The sequence below is a fragment of the Mastigoproctus giganteus genome, chromosome 2, assembly GCF_048544385.1.
Source record: "Mastigoproctus giganteus isolate SK-2022 chromosome 2, ASM4854438v1, whole genome shotgun sequence".
NCBI classification, from domain to species: Eukaryota; Metazoa; Arthropoda; class Arachnida; order Uropygi; family Thelyphonidae; genus Mastigoproctus; species Mastigoproctus giganteus.
In genome coordinates, this window is record NC_143576.1 from 172,451,169 (window position 1) to 172,471,613 (window position 20,445).

Genomic DNA, 20,445 nt, shown 5'->3' on the forward strand with positions numbered 1-20,445 from the left:
AATTGCCAAAGAAATCTCCCACAATTCCTTAAAATTACTTTACTATCTTCCAGTATATCATGTTAATAAAGATCTAAAATAATTTCTTGACTAAACGTCCAAGAGTATGAAAAAGGTTGTTTATGCATGGGTAATGCAAGGTATAATCAGATGCATGCATACTACCTGGGTAGTAGAAATGATGGAAGTGCATTACTCCATGCATAAACAACCTTTTTCATCCTCTTGGACATTTAGTCAAGAAATAGTTTAAAATTAAACCATGCACACCATCAAGTATCTCTCATATTGCGGAGTTATACTTCATAACCAGTTGTTGTTATTGCAACAATAGGGTACCTGCCCACCCACCGATGAGTAAGCCAACAAGCTTCGAAACGGTGCCATCTGGGTGATGGTGGTATCCGCCGAGAATAAGTAACAATTAGTCTGGTGAAGTTACTTATTCAAAACAGTGCAACACCTCGCCCCACTCATTCTGAAGGTTCATTCATAATATGAGATATGAATAAACAATGCATTCATACTACCTGGGTAGTAGAAATGATGGAAGGACATTACCCATGCCTAAACAACCTTTTTTTAATAAATATGTTTTCGGTACTATTTTTTTTTTTTCATTCTCAAGGATCATTGTTAAGTATGGGTACTTTTTTTTTTTTTTTTTTTTTTTAGAACCTATAGTACTTAGTACCATGCATGGGTTGAAAAGATGAAAGAAGATATTTGTTGTCATTAGACTTGAACTTCTGTAGATTGTAATTTTCAGGAAATACATATGAAGGAAGGTTGTTCCAGAAAACGGCAGTTGAATGAATAAATGAGGAAGAAGAAAAGTTGGCTCTGTGAGTTTCAAGTTGGACAGTAAAAGGATGTTCACTGGTTGCTTCACATGTTCGGACTGCTTTAAAGGAGAGATGGGAATTATAGAAGCCAATTCAGAAGAACAGTTCCCATGGAAGTATCCATCGATAGAAAAGACATGCGGCAGAAACAGAATGTCTAAAAGACAGAGTGGAGAGACTCTGTTAGAGATGAGTCATTAATTAATCTAACTGCCCTCTTCCGAATGGAATCTAGAAGCCTCAGAGAGCATTTGGGAACAATATTTCATGGTACAGCAGATTTGCAATTTGTACAGAGTGAACAGCTATTTGGAAGAAAACCAGCTTGGTTTTCTTCCAAATAGCTTGTGCTTGTGCCAAGAAAGATTAGAAGTCAGGGTAATCCCCAAGATCTTGCCTAGAAATCAAAGTGTCATCGAAGATAAGAATAGGAGCAGAAGAATCCGTTTTGCGAGATATAAGACAGGATTGAGTTTTAGAAGGATTAAAATTAAGTTTTCTTTACCCCACTGGAGAATTCCTGGAGATCAGAATTTAAGGATTTGGCAGTGGATACTCGAGACGTTGAAGCTGTTTCAAAAGGGCATGGTTTCTCAAACTGGAAAGTGGAAAGTAATGTGCTATCACCAGCAAAACTATGGAGAGGATTTCCGGTCAATGGAAAAAGGCCATTAATATACAAGAGGAAAACAGTGGGAGAAAGAACTGAACCTTGGGGGACACCAAGGTTCTGTCTTCTTTCTTCTCCATTACTGGAGAAGAAAGAAGACAGAAATCCGTCTACCCTCACCCACAGTGAGCAGTCAGAGAGAAAACTGAATACCCAATTACAAAGCTCACAAACCATAGGATGGAAGCTTATTTAGAACACCTTTATGACAAACATGATCAAAAGCCTTTGAAATGTCAAGAGCAATGGCTTAAGTTTCACCAAAAACTTTTCCATTGAATTTGTCCATAGATGTACGTTTCCTTCTTCAAGAGGAGTGTTTCCATTTACAATGGGTTTCCTCAGCCTACAAATTATTTTTTGGTAGGAATTTTTTCCCGCCATAAAGTTCAGTTTAAGACGTCTTGGTCAGTTAAACCTCTGGCTGTCATGCACTCCTGTTCCCCATCCATCCATGTCCTACTAAGTCTTCCTCTTCTCTTTATTCCAGGATATCCACTGGATATCTAGTTTCTTGCATCTATTTTACATGTCCATACCATGAAACGCTTTTCTTTGATAGTGTCAATATTCTTTTTCACTTCCATTTTCTCTCTTATGTCTTCATTCTGTTTTCTGTCTCTTCTAGAAGTTCTTGCATAGATGTACATAAGCCAGAATGTCACCAGTGGAACGACACTGATGGAATCCATGCTGGTGATTGTTGACCAGTGAAAGATTTCCAGATAGTTTTAAGAGTTGGCAGTTAATTTATTTCTCCATTACTTTGGAAAGAGTAGAAGTAATCACAATGGAAGGAATTTGTCACCCTTTTTAGGAAATGGCTTGATATGAGCAAATTTACAAGCAGAAGCAAAAACACTTTTGAAATAAGAAATTAAACAAGACAACACAAAACAGGAGTAAGTTCACAGGCACAGGTTTTGAGAACAAGTGGAGAAATATCCAGAATATCAAGAGTGGATCGACACTGACAGAATCCATACTGGTGATCGTTGATCAGACGGAAGATTTCTAGGTAGTTTAAGAGTTGCCGGTAAATTGATTTCTCCATTACTTTAGAAAGAGTAGAAGTAATCGCAATGGGACGATAATTGGATAGAAGGGATTTGTCATCCTTTTTAGGAACTGGTTTGATATGAACAAATTTTCATGCAGAAGCAAAAACACCTTTGAAATAACAAAGTGAAGCAAGACAACACAAAACAGGAGTAAGCTCACAGGCACAGGTTTTGAGAATAAGTGGAGAAATACCATCAGGACCTGGAGCTTTCGTAGCATCAGATTCATCAAAATCTTTCTGATGGAAAATTACAGGATTCATTGAATGGAGTGTATACTGGGAATGGTTTGAGGTGATTTACCAAGATCATCAATACATGAGTTGGAAGAAAAATAGGTTGCTAGCAGGTCAGCATTATCTTTGGCTGATGTGGCAATAGAACCATCTGGTTTTGAAAGAGGCAGGAACTGAGATAGGCAAAATTTGCAGCCAATAGCTTTGGAAAAACCAGAATGCTCAGCAATACTTAATTTTTATTACACAATGTCGTTTATAAAAATGTAATGGTGGAAATATTTTATAATGAAAATTCAGTGCTTTTATATGATTTCAGAGAATATAGGCTTAGGGGTTCGCGATAAAAATATTATGTTGAAAGTAGTTTGCGAGTCAAAAAAGATTGGGAACTGCTGATCTAAATTGATTATTATAAAAGTCCAATTTTCATATAAAAGCTACACATGTTTTAGCATTAGCATAGGCATATGATGCAAGAAAGAAAAAGCATAGGCGAAAAAAAAAAAAAAAAAAAACCTTCCCATTTCTCCCATCTATTCATTCAAAACGTTTTGCTGAATTTGGCCTTGAATTTATTTAAGCTGTCAACTTCCACAACAACAGATTGAAGTTTGTTCCAACTATCAACCACCCACTGGCTGAAGGCAAATTTCCGCATACAGGGTGTTTCAGTTAAACGTTTCAGAACTTCTAAGAGGGGTAGGGTACATCCTGACAACTCGAAATCATATAGCAATGTGGGGTCGGAAATGCTTTCCTGAAGCGGTGTTGCACAGAAGCACCATAAAGAAAAGAGACCGTAAGTGAGAAATCGTTTTAATAATACATGAAAAGAAGCAAAAGGTACATGGATTAAAGTAAGTGTTCGAAGTTTCTTCCACGGGCTACAATGCACGCCTCGCATCTCCGACGCATGGACATCCGAACATTCTGGAATACTCCAGGTGAATTTCGAATTTCTTCGGCAGCTACTGCGATTCTTGCAACCAGCTCCTCAGCATTGTCAACAGGGTGTCAATGCTGACAATGCTGACAATGCTGACAATGCTGCATTGTCAACAGGGTGTCATAAACTAGCGATTTCATATGACCCCAGAAATAAAAATCAAGACATGATAGGTCGGGTGACCGAGCAGGCCAATGCACGGGACCACCACGTCCGATCCACTGTTGACCAAATGTGACATCCAGGTAGTTACGAACATCTCCGCTATAATGGGCAGGGGCTCCATCGTGTTGGAACCACATTGTCTGTTGCGTCGATGCAGAAATCTGTTCATCTCTCAAAAGTTGTGGCAATACTTGCTGCAGAAAGATCAAGTAGATAGGTCCGGTTAGACGACACGGTAACAGGTAAGGTCCAATGAGGTGATCTCCCATAATACCGGCCCATACATTGACCAAAAATCGAATCTGTGCTGCACGACGTCGTATTGCATGCGGGTTCTCGACCGCCCAGATATGGTCGTTATGCGTGTTGAAAATTCCTTCCCTTGTGAAGGATGCCTCATTGGAATACAACACTTCAGCAGGAAAAAGTGGATTTGTAGCACATTTTCCAAGGTACCACTGTGCGAAAGCAATACGAGGTGCAAAATCCTCCGGTTGCTGTGTCTGGACACGCTGCACGTGAAACGGATGCATGTCTTGTTCTCGGAGAATCCTCCAGACGCTGCAATGGGAAACCACGACTGCGTTTGCTAGACTTCGTGTACTCGTTCTTGGATTCCCCTGTACATGCTGCAGCACATTCTGTTCGACGGCTGGAGTCCGTGCTGTTCTTACCCTGTCCCTGTCAGCTCTTTCAAATGAACCTCTCTCAGCTAACCTCTGGTGCAGTCTTCCAAAGAAATTATGACTGGGAATACGCCTCGTCGGATATCGTTCCGCGTACAAACGCTGTGCGGCTGGCCCACTACAATTTGCAGCCCCGTATGCCAAATGCATATCGGCTAACTCTGCGTTCGTGTAATCATCCATCCTACTAACTTGACGTTCTTGTTCAAGAAATTCGAAATTCGCCAGGAGTATTCCAGAATGTTCGGATGTCCATGCGTCGGAGATGTGAGGCGTGCATTGTAGCCCGTGGAAGAAACTTCGAACACTTACTGTAATCCATGTACCTTTTGCTTCTTTTCATGTATTATTAAAACGATTTCTCACTTACAGTCTCTTTTCTTTATGGTGCTTCTGTCTACAACACCGCTTCAGGAAAGCATTTCCGACCCCACATTGCTATATGATTTCGAGTTGTCAGGATGTACCCTACCCCTCTTAGAAGTTCTGAAACGTTTAACTGAAACACCCTGTATATATTCTACAACTGTCTTTCTTTAATTTGAATTTATGCTCCCTCAAGTGCAGAATCTGAGCAAGAGGAAGAATCCCAGCAGCATTGAGCTTGCTCAAACCATTCAAGGCCTTATACACCTAAATCAGATACTCTTGCAGGTGCCTAGTTCTGCAATTTGCAGAACTTAAGCTTATGTTGCCCTTTTCTGTACTTATTCTAGTGGCACTACATTTTTTCTAACATGAGGCCTCCACACCTGTATGCAGTGCTCAAGGTGTGGCCTGACAAGGAGGTGATTATCCCCTTATACAAGGGGATAATCACCTCCTTATCTCTGCTAGAAAAATTCCTGTATATCATTGACAAGTCCCCATGAGCTACCCTTGCAGCCTGTCTGCACTGCTCAGAAACTTCATATCTGACTGCACAATTACCCAAGGTCTTTTTCGTTCTCCATTACCCTGAGTGTAGTACCACACAGTTGGTATGTTACTCTGGGGTTACTGCTACCCATATGCAGTATTTTGCATTTGGCAATGTTAAACTTCAGTTGCCACCTCTCAGCCCATCTGCTCAACTTTTTTAGATTCTGTTGCAGTAGCGTACCATCCTTACTGTCATTAACAATCATACCAACCTTTGTATTGTCTGCAAACTTGGACATTAAGCCCGATATACCTTCATCAATATCACTGATAAATACACAAAACAACAATGGGCCCAACATGGACCCCTGGAGAACTCCTCTAATAACGTTAGTCCATGAAGAGCAGTGTCCATTGATTATCACTCTCTGTCTTCTACCACTCAACTATCCTTTTATCCATTGTAGCAACTTGCCCTTAATGCCATACTGCTAAAACATGTACAACATAGTAGTCTTCTATGTGCAACAGTATCAAAAGCTTTCCTAAAATCCAAGTAGATGATATCAAAATTATTTTTTTGCATCCAGTTCCTTTGTGTCCACATCATAGTATCCAGTTAAACTGGTCAGACAAGACTTCCCCTTAACAAACCCATGCTTTGTCTGAACTATAACTGCCGTCTTGTCTAGATGACCTTGCAGTGCTTCTTTAACCAGTGACTCCATTATTTTCCTTGGAACAGAAGTTAAACTAACAAGTCTGTAATCACTTGTGTCACCTTTCGATTCCCCTTTGTGAACTGGGGAAACATTTGCACATCTCCAGTCCAGGGTGACCTCCCCTGAGTCCATGGATGCCCTCATAATCATGGCTAAGGGCCTGCTTACTTCTTTTGTTACCTCCTTTAATATAACTGGATAGATCCCATCCACCCTAGGTGCCTTCCTTATGTTTATCTTCAACAATTTCTCCTCCGATTTGCTCTCAGTTATTACAAAATCATTTAGCTCTCTGCCAAAGTTTGATAAACTTTTAGCATTCCCCTCCCCAATAACTTTGCATCCTTTGCCAAAGAGAGTGGGTGCGAGAGTACATGTGAACAGGCGAAGTTTTTACGGCTCCAGCAAACAGAGAAGTTTTTGCTTTTTTATTGACTTAAATTGGCATATTAATTTATTTTTTAGAGTTGTTTTATATTCCTAGTAACAATACTTTAGTTTAAATTGAATTCAGATAGAGATTTTGTAGGTTATTACTTAGTATCGGTAAGGGTATCAAATCCATGTGTGGACAGGTTTTGCAGCTACCGCGAATGCAAAGTTTTTAATTATACTTAGCCGCTTTATTGACTTAATTGTTAGACTAAATGATTTTCTATATAAGTAGCTTATAGACCTAGTCAAGCTCCGTGGTTTATTTTGAATTTAGATAGCACGATTTGGAAAGTAAATAATACCTCGTGTTCATAGATTAACTATTCGTAACTTGTCGCCATTGTTATACTATATGTGTGCTAGCGTAAGGTTTAACGGAAAACTAGATAAGCAAGTATAGTAGTATCAATTAATCAATAAAATTGATGAATCTTATTAAATTTCATTGTCAATTGAATTGTCCTTTTTTAAATAAATAAAGATAGCGACCTAGTTATTACAAGCGTGGCGTCATGAATTGATACATATAAGTTAACGGGGGATAAGGAAGTCATATAACGTAACTCGGAGATAATATTCAATACTGAAATACATATAGGTTTAGGGTTATATTTTGTATTGGAATTTTATTGAACTTGAACAGAAATCATGACTCAGAGCAGGGCAGCAAAGCAAAAGGCTCAAACTAGTGGAAGTGCTGTGGCTCAGGTGAGAACTGAGGGGGGGGGGCATTGTCCTCTGAATCACAGTCTATTGAAATGCACTGCTTGTTTGATGTTTGTGGAGCAATGAGGAACGGGACATGATATTGCCAAGGGGAATGTCTTTGTGTGTGTGTGTGTGTGTGTACGATGTAAGGAGTGCGAGGAAATCAGGCATCAGCTTGGCATTGTTATGGGCTTATATGAGAGCTTGAAGGACAGGGTGGATGCCCTCGAAGGATTTAAATTGAGGGGTCCATCATGCTCTCAGCCACCCACATAAATGCCAGAACTTGAACCTGAACATCACAAAACACAGTGGCAACCGCCAAAGCAGAATGCGGTGGTCCCAAAGAACTAGTTGTTGTAGGTGACTCTACTGTCAGGGAAAAGTGAAATAGTGTGCAAAAAGGATAGATGGAATAGGACCAGGGTATGTCTACTAGGGGTAACGGTTGATGACATTGTAGGACAGATATCATCCTTTAAGGGCACAAAGGGTGATATTGTTGTACACATGGCAGAATTACTTAACAAGTACAAGACAATGATGAAAAACAGCCGTGAGTTAGGGTTGAATTTGAAAGTGTCTGCAATTCTGCCCAGACACGATAGGAGGGATTATATGATGAGAGCCTTGTCGTGTCGATCAATCCGGCCCTGGAGAGATTGTGCAAGGCTCAAGTGGTAGACTTTTTCTCAGCCTGGTCTGTACTTGTTAACAGGAGAGACTGCTTCTACAGGGATGGGATACACTTAAATAGAAAGGGTGCAAGAATATTTGCTGATGCTATCGAAGCAGAGTTGTGTGGGTCGGAAAACTGCTAGTTTGGGGGAAATACATGAACTAATAGATTAACAGCAGCCGCTAGCAGAGGTAAAAGTGATTCTTGCACTACTTCTATTGAAATGCAATTGAGCAGCAGCATGGAAAGCAAGACAGTGAGAATTTCCAGGACTGCTGGGAGTCAAAGTGGAACAAGTAAATACATGGGCTGTGTTAGGGTAACTAAGAGTAGAAACAGGTGCATGTATACTTGCATGTACACCAATGCTAGGAGTATAGTTAATAAATTCGATGAGCTTGAAGTGCTAGTAAAAGCATCAAAGGCAGATATTGTTGGGATATCAGAGACACGGTGTCACACAGACATAAGCAGTGCAGAACTGGAATTTGGGGAGTACAATGTGTACAGAAAGGATAGACAGGACAGAAGGGAGGAGGGGGTTAAGAAACGCACAAAATCTAAGGAAGTACATCCAATTGATGTGGGTGTACAATGCAATGTTGAGTCTGTTTGGTGTGACATAAGCACTGGGAAAGGAAAAATGAGAGTAGGTGTGTGTTATTGGGATCAAATGTGACCCCAATCCACAAAGGAGAATCAAAAGGAGACACAGGTAATTACAGACCTGTTAGTTTAACTTCTGTTCCAGGGAAATTAATGGAGGCACTGGTTAAAGAAGCATTGCAGGTCATCTAGACAAGACTTCAGTTATAGATCTGACACAGCATGGGTTTGTTAAGGGGAAGTCTTGTCTGACTAATTTGATTGGATACTATGATGTAGTCACAAAGGAACTCGATGCAAAGAATAACTTTGATATCATATATTTGGATCTTAGAAAAGCCTTTGATTCTGTTGCACATGGAAGACTGCAGCACAAACTGGAGCAGTGTAGCATTGGAGGCAAATTGCTGCTATGGATAAAGGGATGGTTGAGCGGGAGAAGACAGAGTGGTAATCAATGGACACTGCTCTTTGTGGACTAAAGTTATTAGTGCAGTCCCTCAGGGTTCAGTGTTGGGTCCATTGTTGTTTTCTGTATTTATAAATGATATTGATGATGGTATATCAGATTTAATGTCAAAGTTTGCAGACGAACGAATAGTTGGTTGTGTTGTTAATGACACTAATGACAGTACACTGCTCCAAAAGGATCTAGAAAAGTTGAGCAGATGGGCTGAGAGATGAAAAATGAAGTTTAACATTGACAAATGTAAAGTACTACATATGGGAAGCAGTAATCCTAGAGTAATGTATCAACTGTGGTACCACACTGACAGTGGTAGGGAATGAAAAGGACCTGGGGGGGGGGTAATTGTGCAGACAGATATGAAGTTTTCTGAGCAGTGCAGATGGTCTGCAAGAGTAGCTCATAGTGTCTTGTCAATGATATTTTTCTGGCAGGGATAAGGAGGTGATTATTCCCTTGTATAAGGCAATGGTAGGCCACACCTTGAGTACTGTATACAGGTCTGGAGGCCTCATTTCAAGAAGGATGTAGAGTTGTTGGAACGAGTACAGAGAAGGGCAACAAGATTAGTGAATGGAACAAAGGGTTGCTCTTACGAAGAAAGGCTTAAGTTTTGCAAATTACAGTGTCTGGAGACAAGGCACCTGCGAGGTGATCTGATTGAGGTGTATAAAGCCTTGAATGGTTTGAGCATGCTCAATGCTGATGGGATTCTTCCTTTTGCTCAGAATAATCCTGAGAGGGCATAAATTCAAATTGAGGAAAGACATTTGTAGGATAGATGTCCAGAGGTTTACCTTTAGCCAGCGGGTGGTTGATTTCTGGAACAAACTTCCATCTGTCGTTGTAGAAGTTGATAGCTTAAATAGATTCAAGGCAGAACTTGACAAACATTTGGAGTGAGTGGATGAGTGGAATAAGGGTTTTTTTTTTTTGCCTGACGCTATATAAGCTTGCTTTCTTGCATCATGTGCCTTTGCTGATGCTAACTCCTCACGTGTGAATGTAGATGCAAGATACTCATTCAGTTTGTCAGCTTCCTGAGCAGGATCATCAACAGTTGAACCATCAATATCAAGTGGACCAATCTTATTCATCCCCTTCCTTCTAGAGTTTACATAAATAAAGAAGTCTTTACTGTTTTTCTTTGCATCCTTTGCCAGAGATTTCTCGTAATCTGCCTTTGCTTGACTACCCTCCTTTGTCACTTGATTACAGACTATCTTATATCCACCATAGGCATCTGTGTCTCCTGATAATTTATATGCATTGCAAGCATTTGATAATAATTTAATAATTATCAAATAAAACGGCTAACGCTATTTAATCTTACTGACTACCCTGTAGTGGCATCTGTTATTGTTTTTTTTTTGCAACAAATATGATTAAACTACCTAGTTAATGTGATAACCTTAATACCCACAGCAGAAAAAAACTTTACCTTCATAGCCCCCGGTATTACACTAATTTCAAACACATCAGTTTGAAAGTAATGCAATTGGCAGATTAACCAAGAGGTTAATCTGCCAATCGCATTACTAATCTGCCAATTTTAATGTTAATTATTTGTAAATCTGCAATTTTAATGTAATGAAATCACCAAGAGGTGATTTCATTACATTATATTTCAAAAAAGGTTAAGCTGCCATTCAGCCATTGTCTCATGTTTTAAGTAAATGGCAACTTAACCTTTTGGTGATGTCACTTGAAAGTACTGCAGTGCAGTGCAATGCAGTAATTTCTTTAAATTTCTTTAAAGGCAAAATTTGTTCTGATGTGGACATTACGACCAATATAGTACAAAACAAAAATTGAGAAGTCTGGGTCTGAATCCTATTGACAACTGGATAAATTTCTAAAATTAAAAATAACTTCATTATTTTATTCCATAATTTAATTAAAATTATTATTTAATAAAATTATTATGACAATAATTTTATTTGGTTAATTATTAATTCATATTTCATTTAATTAGGTTCTTGGAAATGCAGAAAGGTATATCTTTATTTTCTATGTTCTTTGCATTGAAGCTACTTTGTCCCCAGGTTTCACAGGGAAAATATAGTAACCCTACTATATAATCATCATTTAATATGGCAGTTCAATGCTACCATTGTTGGGCAAAATGGCTATTTTGTCAGATGCTAAAGATATAGAAAACTGATTATCATTTGTAATTCAGCATTATTTTTATTAAAATTTATTGTTTACAAGAACAAGGGATGCCAAATTTTGTTTTAAAATTATGGGCCTAAATTAATAGTACAAGACAACTGTTTTATTTGTTTAAGTGAAAGTCTGGCTGTGGGTATAACTAGTACAGAATAGGGCAAGCTAAATGAATAATTAAGCCATCGTGGTATACAAAATTAAAGAAATTAAATAACAACAGCAACATTCACACATGAGAAGTTATTCAGGAAGGGAAATGCCAGAGGTTAAGTAAACTCTGGCAGTGAGCTAGATGATTTTGTAATAACTGAGAGAAAAGTGGAGGAGAAATTGTTGAGGATAAACATAAAAAAGGCACCCGGGGTGGATGGGATCTATCCAGTTATATTAAAGGAGGCAGCAAAGGAAGTAAGCAATCCCTTAGCCATAATTATGAGAGCTTCTTTGGACTCAGGAGAGGTACCTATAGACTGGAGATGTGCAAATGTGACCCCAATTCACAAAGGAGGATCAAAGGCTGACACAAGTAATTATAGACCTGTGAGTTTAACTTCTGTTCCAGGAAAATTAATGAAGGCACTGGTTAAAGAAGCACTGTAGGATCATCTAGACAAGACTTCAGTTATAGCTCAGACACAGCATGGTTTTGTTAAGGGAAAGTCTTGCCTGACCAATTTGATTGGATACTATGATGCAGTCACAAAAGAACTGGATGCAGGGAATAACTTTGATATTATATATTTGGATCTTAGAAAGGCTTTTGATACTGTTGCACATGGAAGACTGCTGCACAAATTGGAGCAGTGTGGCACTGGAGGCAAATTACTGCTATGGATAAAGGGATGGTTGAGGGGGAGAAGACAGGGAGTGGTAATCAGTGAACACTGCTCATCGCTGACTAATATTATTAGTGGAGTCCCTCAGGGTTCAGTGTTGGGGCCATTGTTGTTTTCTGTATTTATAAATGATATTGATGATGGTATATCAAGCTTAATTAGCATTAGCATTAGTAGAGGCATTTGATGCAAGAAAGCAAGCTTATGCAGCATCAGCCAAAAAAAAAATAAAGTAAAAAAAAACATATAAAAAATAACCACTTCCACTTCACCCCTCTGTTCGTTCGAAATACCTGTCCAGCTGAACCTTAAACTTATTTAGGCTATCAACGTCCACGACAAGGGATGGAAGTCTGTTCCACCTACCAACCACCTGCTGGCTAAAGGCAAATTTCCACACATCTATCCTACATCTGTCTTTCCTCAATCTGAACTTATGCCCTCTCAGGTGATTATTCTGAGCAAGAGGAAGAATCCCATCAGCATTGAGCATGCTCAAACCATTCAAGGCTTTGTACACCTCTATCAGATCTGATCTCCTCGCTGGTGCCTAGTCTCCAGACACTGTAATCCGCAAAACTTAAGCCTTTCTTCGTAAAAGCACCCCTTTGTTCCATTCACTAATCTTGTTGCTCTTCTCTGTACTCGTTCCAGCAGCTCTACATCCTTCTTGAAATGAGGCCTCCAGGCCTGTATACAGTACTCTAGGTGTGGCCTGAACATTGCCTTATACAAGGGAATAATCACCTCCTTATCCCTGCTAGAAAAATTCCTATATATCATTGACAATACACCATGAGCTACTCTTGCAGCCCGTCTGCATCAGAGAACTTCATATCTGCCTGCACAACCACCCCCAGGTCCCTTTCATTCTCTACCACTGTCAGTGTAGTACCACAGAGTTGATACGTTGCTCTGGGGTTGCTGTTTCCCATATGTAGTACTTTACATTTGTCAATGTTAAACTTCATTTGCCACCTCTCAGCCCATCTGCTCAACCTTTCCAGATCCTGTTGCAGCAGCACAGTGTCAGTAATGTCCTTGACAACCCTGCCAACCTTCGTATCATCTGCAAACTTGGACATTAAGCTTGATATACCATCATCAATATCATTTATAAATACAGAGAACAATAAAGGACCCAATACTGAACTCTGAGGGACTCCATTAATAACATTAATCCACGATGAGCAGTGTCCATTGATTACCACTCTCTGTCTTCTCCCCCCTCAACCACCCCATTATCCATAGCAGCAATTTGCCTCCAATGCTACACTGCTCCAATTTCTGCAGCAGTCTTCCATGTGCAACAGTATCAAAAGACTTTCTAAGATCCAAGTGTATAATATCAAAATTATTCCCTGCATCCAGTTCTTTTGTGACTGCATCATAGTATCCAATCAAATTGGTCAGGCAAGACTTCCCCTTAACAAAACCATACTGTGTCCGAGCTATAACTGAAGTCTTGTCTAGATGATCCTGCAGTGCTTCTTTAACCAGTGCCTCCATTAATTTTCTGGGAACAGAAGTTAAACTCACAGGTCTATAATTACTTGTGTCAGCCTTTGATCCTCCCTTGTGATTTGGAGTCACATTTGCACATCTCCAGTCCATGGGTACTTCCCCTGAGTCCAAGGAAGCTCTCATAATTATGGCTAAGGGTTTGCTTACTTCCTTTGCTGCCTCCTTTAATATAACTTGATAGATCCCATCCACCCCAGGTGCCTTTCTTGTGTTAATCTTCAACAATTTCTCCTCCACTTTACTCTCAGTTATTACAAGATTCTCTAGCTTACTGCTAGAGTTGAATGCACCTCTGGCATTCCCCTCGCTGAATAACTCCTCATGTGTGAATGTCGATGCAAAATATTCATTTAGTTTGTTAGCTACCTGAGCAGGATCATCAACAGTTGACCCATCGATATCAAGTGGACCAATCTGATTCATCCCCTTCCTTCTAGAGTTTACATAAGTAAAGAACTCTTTGCATCCCTTGCCAAGGATCTCTCATAATCTGCCTTCGCCTGCCTAACCTCCTTTGTAACTTGGTTACAGATCAACTTGTATCTATCATAGGCTTGTGTCACGTGTTAATTTGTATGTATCCCATGGATTTTTCTTCTCTGCCATATGCCTCATTAGTTCATCTAACATCCATTTAGGCCTAAACCTTGAACAATATTTCTTAGTTGGTATGTAAAGCCTAGTTGCTTGCAAGATAAGTTCTTTGAATGCTTCCCATTTTGAATTTGCTGTTGGTAACATCATCACTTAATCCCACTGTATAGAATTTAAATACTGTCTCAGTCCATCGTAGTCACCTTTACGAAAGCAATACCCCTTCCCTTTACCCCTAATGATAGTTACTTCTTTGAGTAACTCCCACTTTAGAACACTGTGATCACTGCCACCTAGTGGTTCATTTATCTGCAGATTCTTACTACATGAAGAATCACTACTGATAATCAAATCAAGAGTATTACTCCCTCTAGTTGAATCCCGAACATGCTGATGTAGAAAACAATCAACCAATAAATCCACAAAAGCCTTGCTAGTGTGTGAGTGACCAGCTCCCAAATTCCAGTCAATATCTGGGAAATTAAAATCCCCCATTATAAGACTCTCTGATTTACTGGCCCACTCTATTTCTCTGTACAGTTTCTTATTATACTCATCAGAGTCATTAGGCCTATAGCACACTCCTACTCTCAATTTTGATCTCCCAATGCTTATGTCACACCAAACTGACTCGACACTGCACTATCCAGCGATGTCGAGTGGCTTCACTTCCTTGGATTTTATGTGTTTCTTTACTAATAGCATAACCCCTCCTCCCTTCCTATCCTGTCTATCCTTTCTGTAGATATTGTACTCCCCAAATTCCAGTTCTGCATTCCTTATATCTGTGTGACACCACGTCTCTGAAATCCCAACAATATCTGCCTTTGATGTTTTGAGCAATAACTCAAATTCATCAAATTTATTTACTAAACTCCTAGCATTGGTGTACATGCAAGTATACATGCACCTGCTCTTCCTCTTAGCCACCCTAACACAACCCATGTGTTTACTTGTACCCCCATGATTCCCAGCAGTCTCTGTAATATCCTGCATCTTATTTTCCAGGCTGCTGCTCATTCCAATAGAAGCAGTGCAAGAATCACTTTCACCACTGCCAGTGTCTACTGTTAATCTATTAGTACTTGTATCCCCCCAATCTAGCAGTTTTCCGACCCACCTAACACTGCCTCGATAACATCAGCAAACATTCTTGCACCCTTTCTATTTAAGTGTATCCCATCCCTGTAGAAGCAGTCTCTCCTGTTAACTAGTACAGACCAGGCTGAAGAAATTCTACCCCTTGAGCCCAGCACAATCTTTCCAGGGCCAAATTGATCGACAGGGCTCTCATCATATACTCCCTCCTATCGTGTCTGGGCAGAATTGCAGTCCAAGTTTAATGTCCAAGTTTGCAGACAATACAAAAGTTGGCAAGGTTGTTAAGGACACTACTGATGCTATGCTGCTGCAACAAGATCTGGAAAGGTTGAGCAGATGGGCTGAGAGGTGGCAAATGAAGTTTAACATTGACAAATGTAAAGTACTACATACGGGAAACAGTAATCCCAGGGCAACGTATCAACTCTGTGGTACTACACTGACAGTGGTGGAGCATGAAAAGGACCTGGAGGTAATTGTGCAAGCAGATATGAAGTTCTCTGAACGGTGCAGAAGGGCTGCAAGCGTAGCTCATGGTGTCCTGTCAATGATATACAGGAATTTTTTAGCTGGGATAAGGAGGTGATTATTCCCTTGTATAAGTCAATGGTCAAGCCACACCTTGAGTACTGTATACAGGTCTGGAGGCCTCATTTCAAGAAGGATGTAGAGCTGCTGGAACGAGTACAGAGAATTGCAACAAAATTAGTGAATGGAGCAAAGGGTTGCTCTTATGAAGAAAGGCTTAAATTTTGCAAATTACATTGTCTGGAGACTAGGCACTGGCGAGGTGATCTGATAGATGTGTATAAAGCTTTGAATGGTTTGAGTATGCTCAAATCTGATGGGATTCTTCCTCTTGCTCAGAATAATCACCTGAGAGGGCATAAAGTCAAATTGAGAAAAGACAGATGTAGGATAGATGTGCAGAAGTTTGACTTTAGCCAGTGGGTAGTTGGTTGGTGGAACAGACTTCCATCCCTTGTTGTGGAAGTTGATAGCCTAAATAAAATTAAGGCTCAGCTGGACAGGTATGTCAAATGAACGGAGAGGTGAAATTGGAGTGGTTTTTTTTTTTTTTTTTTTTTTTTATTGGCTGATGTGTATATTTTGCTTTCTTGCATCATATGCCTCTACTAATGCTAATACTGGTTTACAGTGTCATTTTGGCATGTGTTAAATAGATTTTTGGCATCCTACCAAGTAGTAAAAAAAATAAAAAATAAAAAAATCAACATTACTGCTCTACGCACCTTGCACACCTGTGTACATTGCGGTCTCAGCCCAACTTGAAACATAAGCATCTATGATTTGGAATTAATAAAAATTTTCTGAGATGGCTGTATGGTTGAAGGGATTTACAATTATGATGATTTATAAGAATTGCTATGTTTTGTGGCATCATATGGATTCAAACATGCGGCAAAAACATTGTAATTTTATTTTATTTTTGGAATGAAAATGGAACTCCAATTTTAGGTAACTGAAACATGCTTGAAAGCAAAAAAAGTAAGGGTGCATAACAGAGCTTAAAGTAAAATGTTGACTGTTAATTTTTATTTTTGGTTAAATTCATACCTGAATTGGTAGGATACCAGGAATAATGGGAACTGTGATTCTGAGTTTTCGGCAATCACAAACAAATTTGAAGAAAACTTCTGCTTCAAAAATCATCTGTGTAATTATGAAGTCTGCACCTGCATCAACTTTTTCTTTTAAGTGTCTCAAGTCATCTTCATAAGATGGTGCTTCTGGATGGCCAGTTGGGTATCCTATGCATGAAAAGAATTTTTCAATATGATTTAATCTATAAACAGAGATATTTAAAGATTTATTTAGCCACAAGTATAAATAACAAGGAGGATAGAAAAACTGAAGGGATAAAGCACTTACAATACTCCACAACAGCACATTTTACATAAACCACATATACAGAAAAGATTTTATAGTAAACCTTCTTATGTTGTATATTCTTGAAAGCCACTCTTTTGTTTTTGATGCAGTGAAGCATTTAGAATTCTTACTGAGTTGTATAATTTTTTTAGTAATTGGGCTTGCTTCATTTCAAAATGCTAGAAGTAAGAAGGTAATTTTGCTTGAATTTCACACTTTTTCATGCCACCCTTTCTATGAATAATTACAGGAATTAATTGTTTTTTTTCATGCAATTCCCATGAATTATTATAGTTTCAATGAAAATCTTTCAGAATTTTTGATTGGTCTCTTGATCAAATTAAAGCTTTGTTGTAAGAAAGTAAATTTTTCACAAACACAAAAGTGTTAAAAGGTGGAAATTTTTTAAAATGTTAACTGAATGTTGATGCACATATGCATCACGGGGTTTTTAATCCACTTGGAGGGAAAACTAAAGCAACACTTTCTTCTGATTTTACAGATGAAAAACTGGATATTTTTGTCAAGCAACCTTCACCAGCAGCTGACTAATTCAGCCATATTGAGAAGAAAGCCAAAAAAAAAAAGTCTCTTTCCTTCCCAATCCAGATTGACTCAATCCTGTAATTTTTGAATTCAGTTCATAAAGGTCATTGGTAAAGCCAGCAGCAAAGGAGTTAAACAAAGTAAGATACAATAATAAAGTCACACATAGGTTTAACTTTCATTCCAGATAATTTTAAAAAAGACTTGTCACACTATAATTTAATTCATTAGATCAGTGTTTCTCAACCTGTGTACCACGAGTATGCTTCAAGTGTGCCACAGAAAATGAAAATAAAAAAAAATAAAAATTTAATAAATCCAAGTTTTATAATGAAAATTAATTCAAATAAAAAATTCATTCATTTAAGCTGCGCCAATCCAAGCCCCTTCCGGCGGCCAATGTGATGTCACGTTTAATTCCTAGTACTAGATCTGTTCACTTTTTTCACCTTTTGACTCTTAGTACTAGATCTGTTTACTTTTTTCACCTTATGAATCTTAGTACTAGATCTGTTCACTTTTATTCACCTTTTGATTCCTAGTACTAGATCTGTTCACTTTTATTCACCTTTTGATTCCTAGTACTAGAATTGTTCAGCCTTTATTCGGCCATTCTTATCATTGAAATCTCTCCTAGGCACCCCACACTGCATTTTGTATTTGTATAAGTGCAACAACTTGTAAGCAGCATAGTAAGAAATTATTTTATTTTAAAAGTGCTTTTTGTGTTTTTATCTCTAAAACACCATATTCAGTTAATTTGTATAGAACAGGTATTTTCAACTAACCGTATTAGTTTCTAGAAGTAAATTTAATTTTTTTTAGGAATTATTAGCAATGAATAAATATTTAGTAAAAGAAAATCAGAAGAAGCAACTTGATAACGAGCTTGGATAAAATGACAAAAACGAGCAACGATCAACAACAAAAAAGAAGATATGTTGTCATAAATATGATGATTATTTAGTGTATAGTGTGTTTAGGGTCTAACGACACCAGGGGCTTCCCCCATCTCCATGTAATATACATTGTGGTGTGATACAGAACACTGTAGAGACCAGAGGTTTAAAAGTGTGTGGATATTGTGGTGTGTAATGTTTTGTACCATTGTTCATCTGGTCTTTTAGCCGTTGGGTTTTAAATGAGACCCACTGTTGCCCACACTATACCTCGTGGAGGCAGACCAGGTACACCAGTATTTTAGAAATTTACTATTTACTCTGGCAGGTCCTGCCACCTAATTTCCTGAGATTTCAGTGGCTAGGACCTAAAAAAAAAAAAGTGGAGGGGGGGGAGAAACGCTAGAAATTGGGTCAGGCTGAAAGAGATGTAAGTTATGCGGGTTAGAGTTCATTTTTTTTATTTTAGTGTGGGGCTTGTGTAGTTTTGGCAAGGGTCAAACGCTAGTCGCAAGATAGCTAGAGAGGGAAGGGAGACTGAAGACTGGGGGGTGAAAGACAGAAATATGGGGTCAATAGTGAAGATAACCCCAAAAGTCGGCAGGGCAGGCCCATGTCTCACCAGGTGAAGATAGGGGATGGCAGTGGGGGGGGAGGTTACAGAGTAACCATCCCCTGCCAAGGGAAGGGAAAGAAAGTGAACCGAGTGAGGGTACCCGGTTCAGATCGCCTAATGATGTTTCGGCAGCAAACTGCATAATGTCTTTGTCAGGTTTTCGTATGCCATTCCTGGGACATGTTGTCCCGTCCGTGTGAGTGGTCAAGTCCAGATAATGACTCCTGTTTAAGCCAGTGGTCAGATCCAGGTTAAGTTAATGATTAGTTTTTCAGATTGTAGCAGTTAGGTTTTTGTTTGGTTGACACATCTAAGGATCTTTATTATGGATGACGAGTGGTTAGTTTGTGAGAAAATTCCTGCTAAGGTTGTGGGTATGTTCTTCTTCTAGTAAAAAGATCCTGCACAAACTGCGTTAAAGCTTTATAATTGTCCTCGCTCTCCAGGAGATATTGTTCTTGGTTTATTGGCGAGAAACGTATTCTAGTTATTAAGAGGCAGCGGAGGTCTTCGTATAGTTGGCAGTGATGCATGAGGTGCTCCCACGTCTCTGGCTGTCCACAGTGGCAGAGAGGGGTGTCACTCAATCCGAAACTGGAGAGTTTTGCTCTTATTGCTCCGTGTCCCGTGAGTAGGTAAGATGTCAGCAGTCCCGATGAAAACCAGTTTGGGCTTTTGGGAAACACTAGTTGATTATCCGGTATGAATCTTCAGGTGACTTCCCCTTTTGTCGAAGTCGTCCAGTGGGTTTGCCAGGCCTGCTGTAGAGTGGTTAGAAGGCGTTTTTTTCTCAAGTTTACGATCGTTCGCCGGATCGGTTGTGTTGTCTAGGCAGGTGATTGCTTTGCCTTTGGATAGCTGATAAAGCAACCCACAGCGGACGATCTCCAGGTCCAGGGGGAGAGCGCCCAATAGGACCTGGAGGGCGTGGGTGCTTACAGTACAGCAGGCTCTCAAGATTGTCAGTAGGACTGAACGTTGATGGTCTCTAGCTTCCTTTTGTTTACTGCTGTTACTGCCTTGTGGAACCAGACTCCTGATGCGTATGTTATTGCTGGTAAGAACACTGCCTTATAGAAGAGGGCTAGGGTCCTCTTCTTAAGCCCCCAGTCACGATGAGTGACTCTAGCTATTAGTGCGGAGTATTTTTTGATTTTGCTTCGGAGGTAAGTAAG

The 20,445-nt window shown here is 39.4% G+C and overlaps 1 protein-coding gene across 1 annotated transcript in view; it reads right to left on the reverse strand.

Annotated features, from left to right (window-relative positions):
- Positions 1-20,445, reverse strand: part of LOC150089755 (methylenetetrahydrofolate reductase (NADPH)) — a 137,349-nt gene that overhangs the window by 65,662 nt on the left and 51,242 nt on the right. The window contains exon 4 of the mRNA XM_090390093.1: positions 16,895-17,088. Coding sequence (XP_090246219.1) covers positions 16,895-17,088 — 194 coding nt within the window. The remainder of the gene's footprint in view (positions 1-16,894; positions 17,089-20,445) is intronic.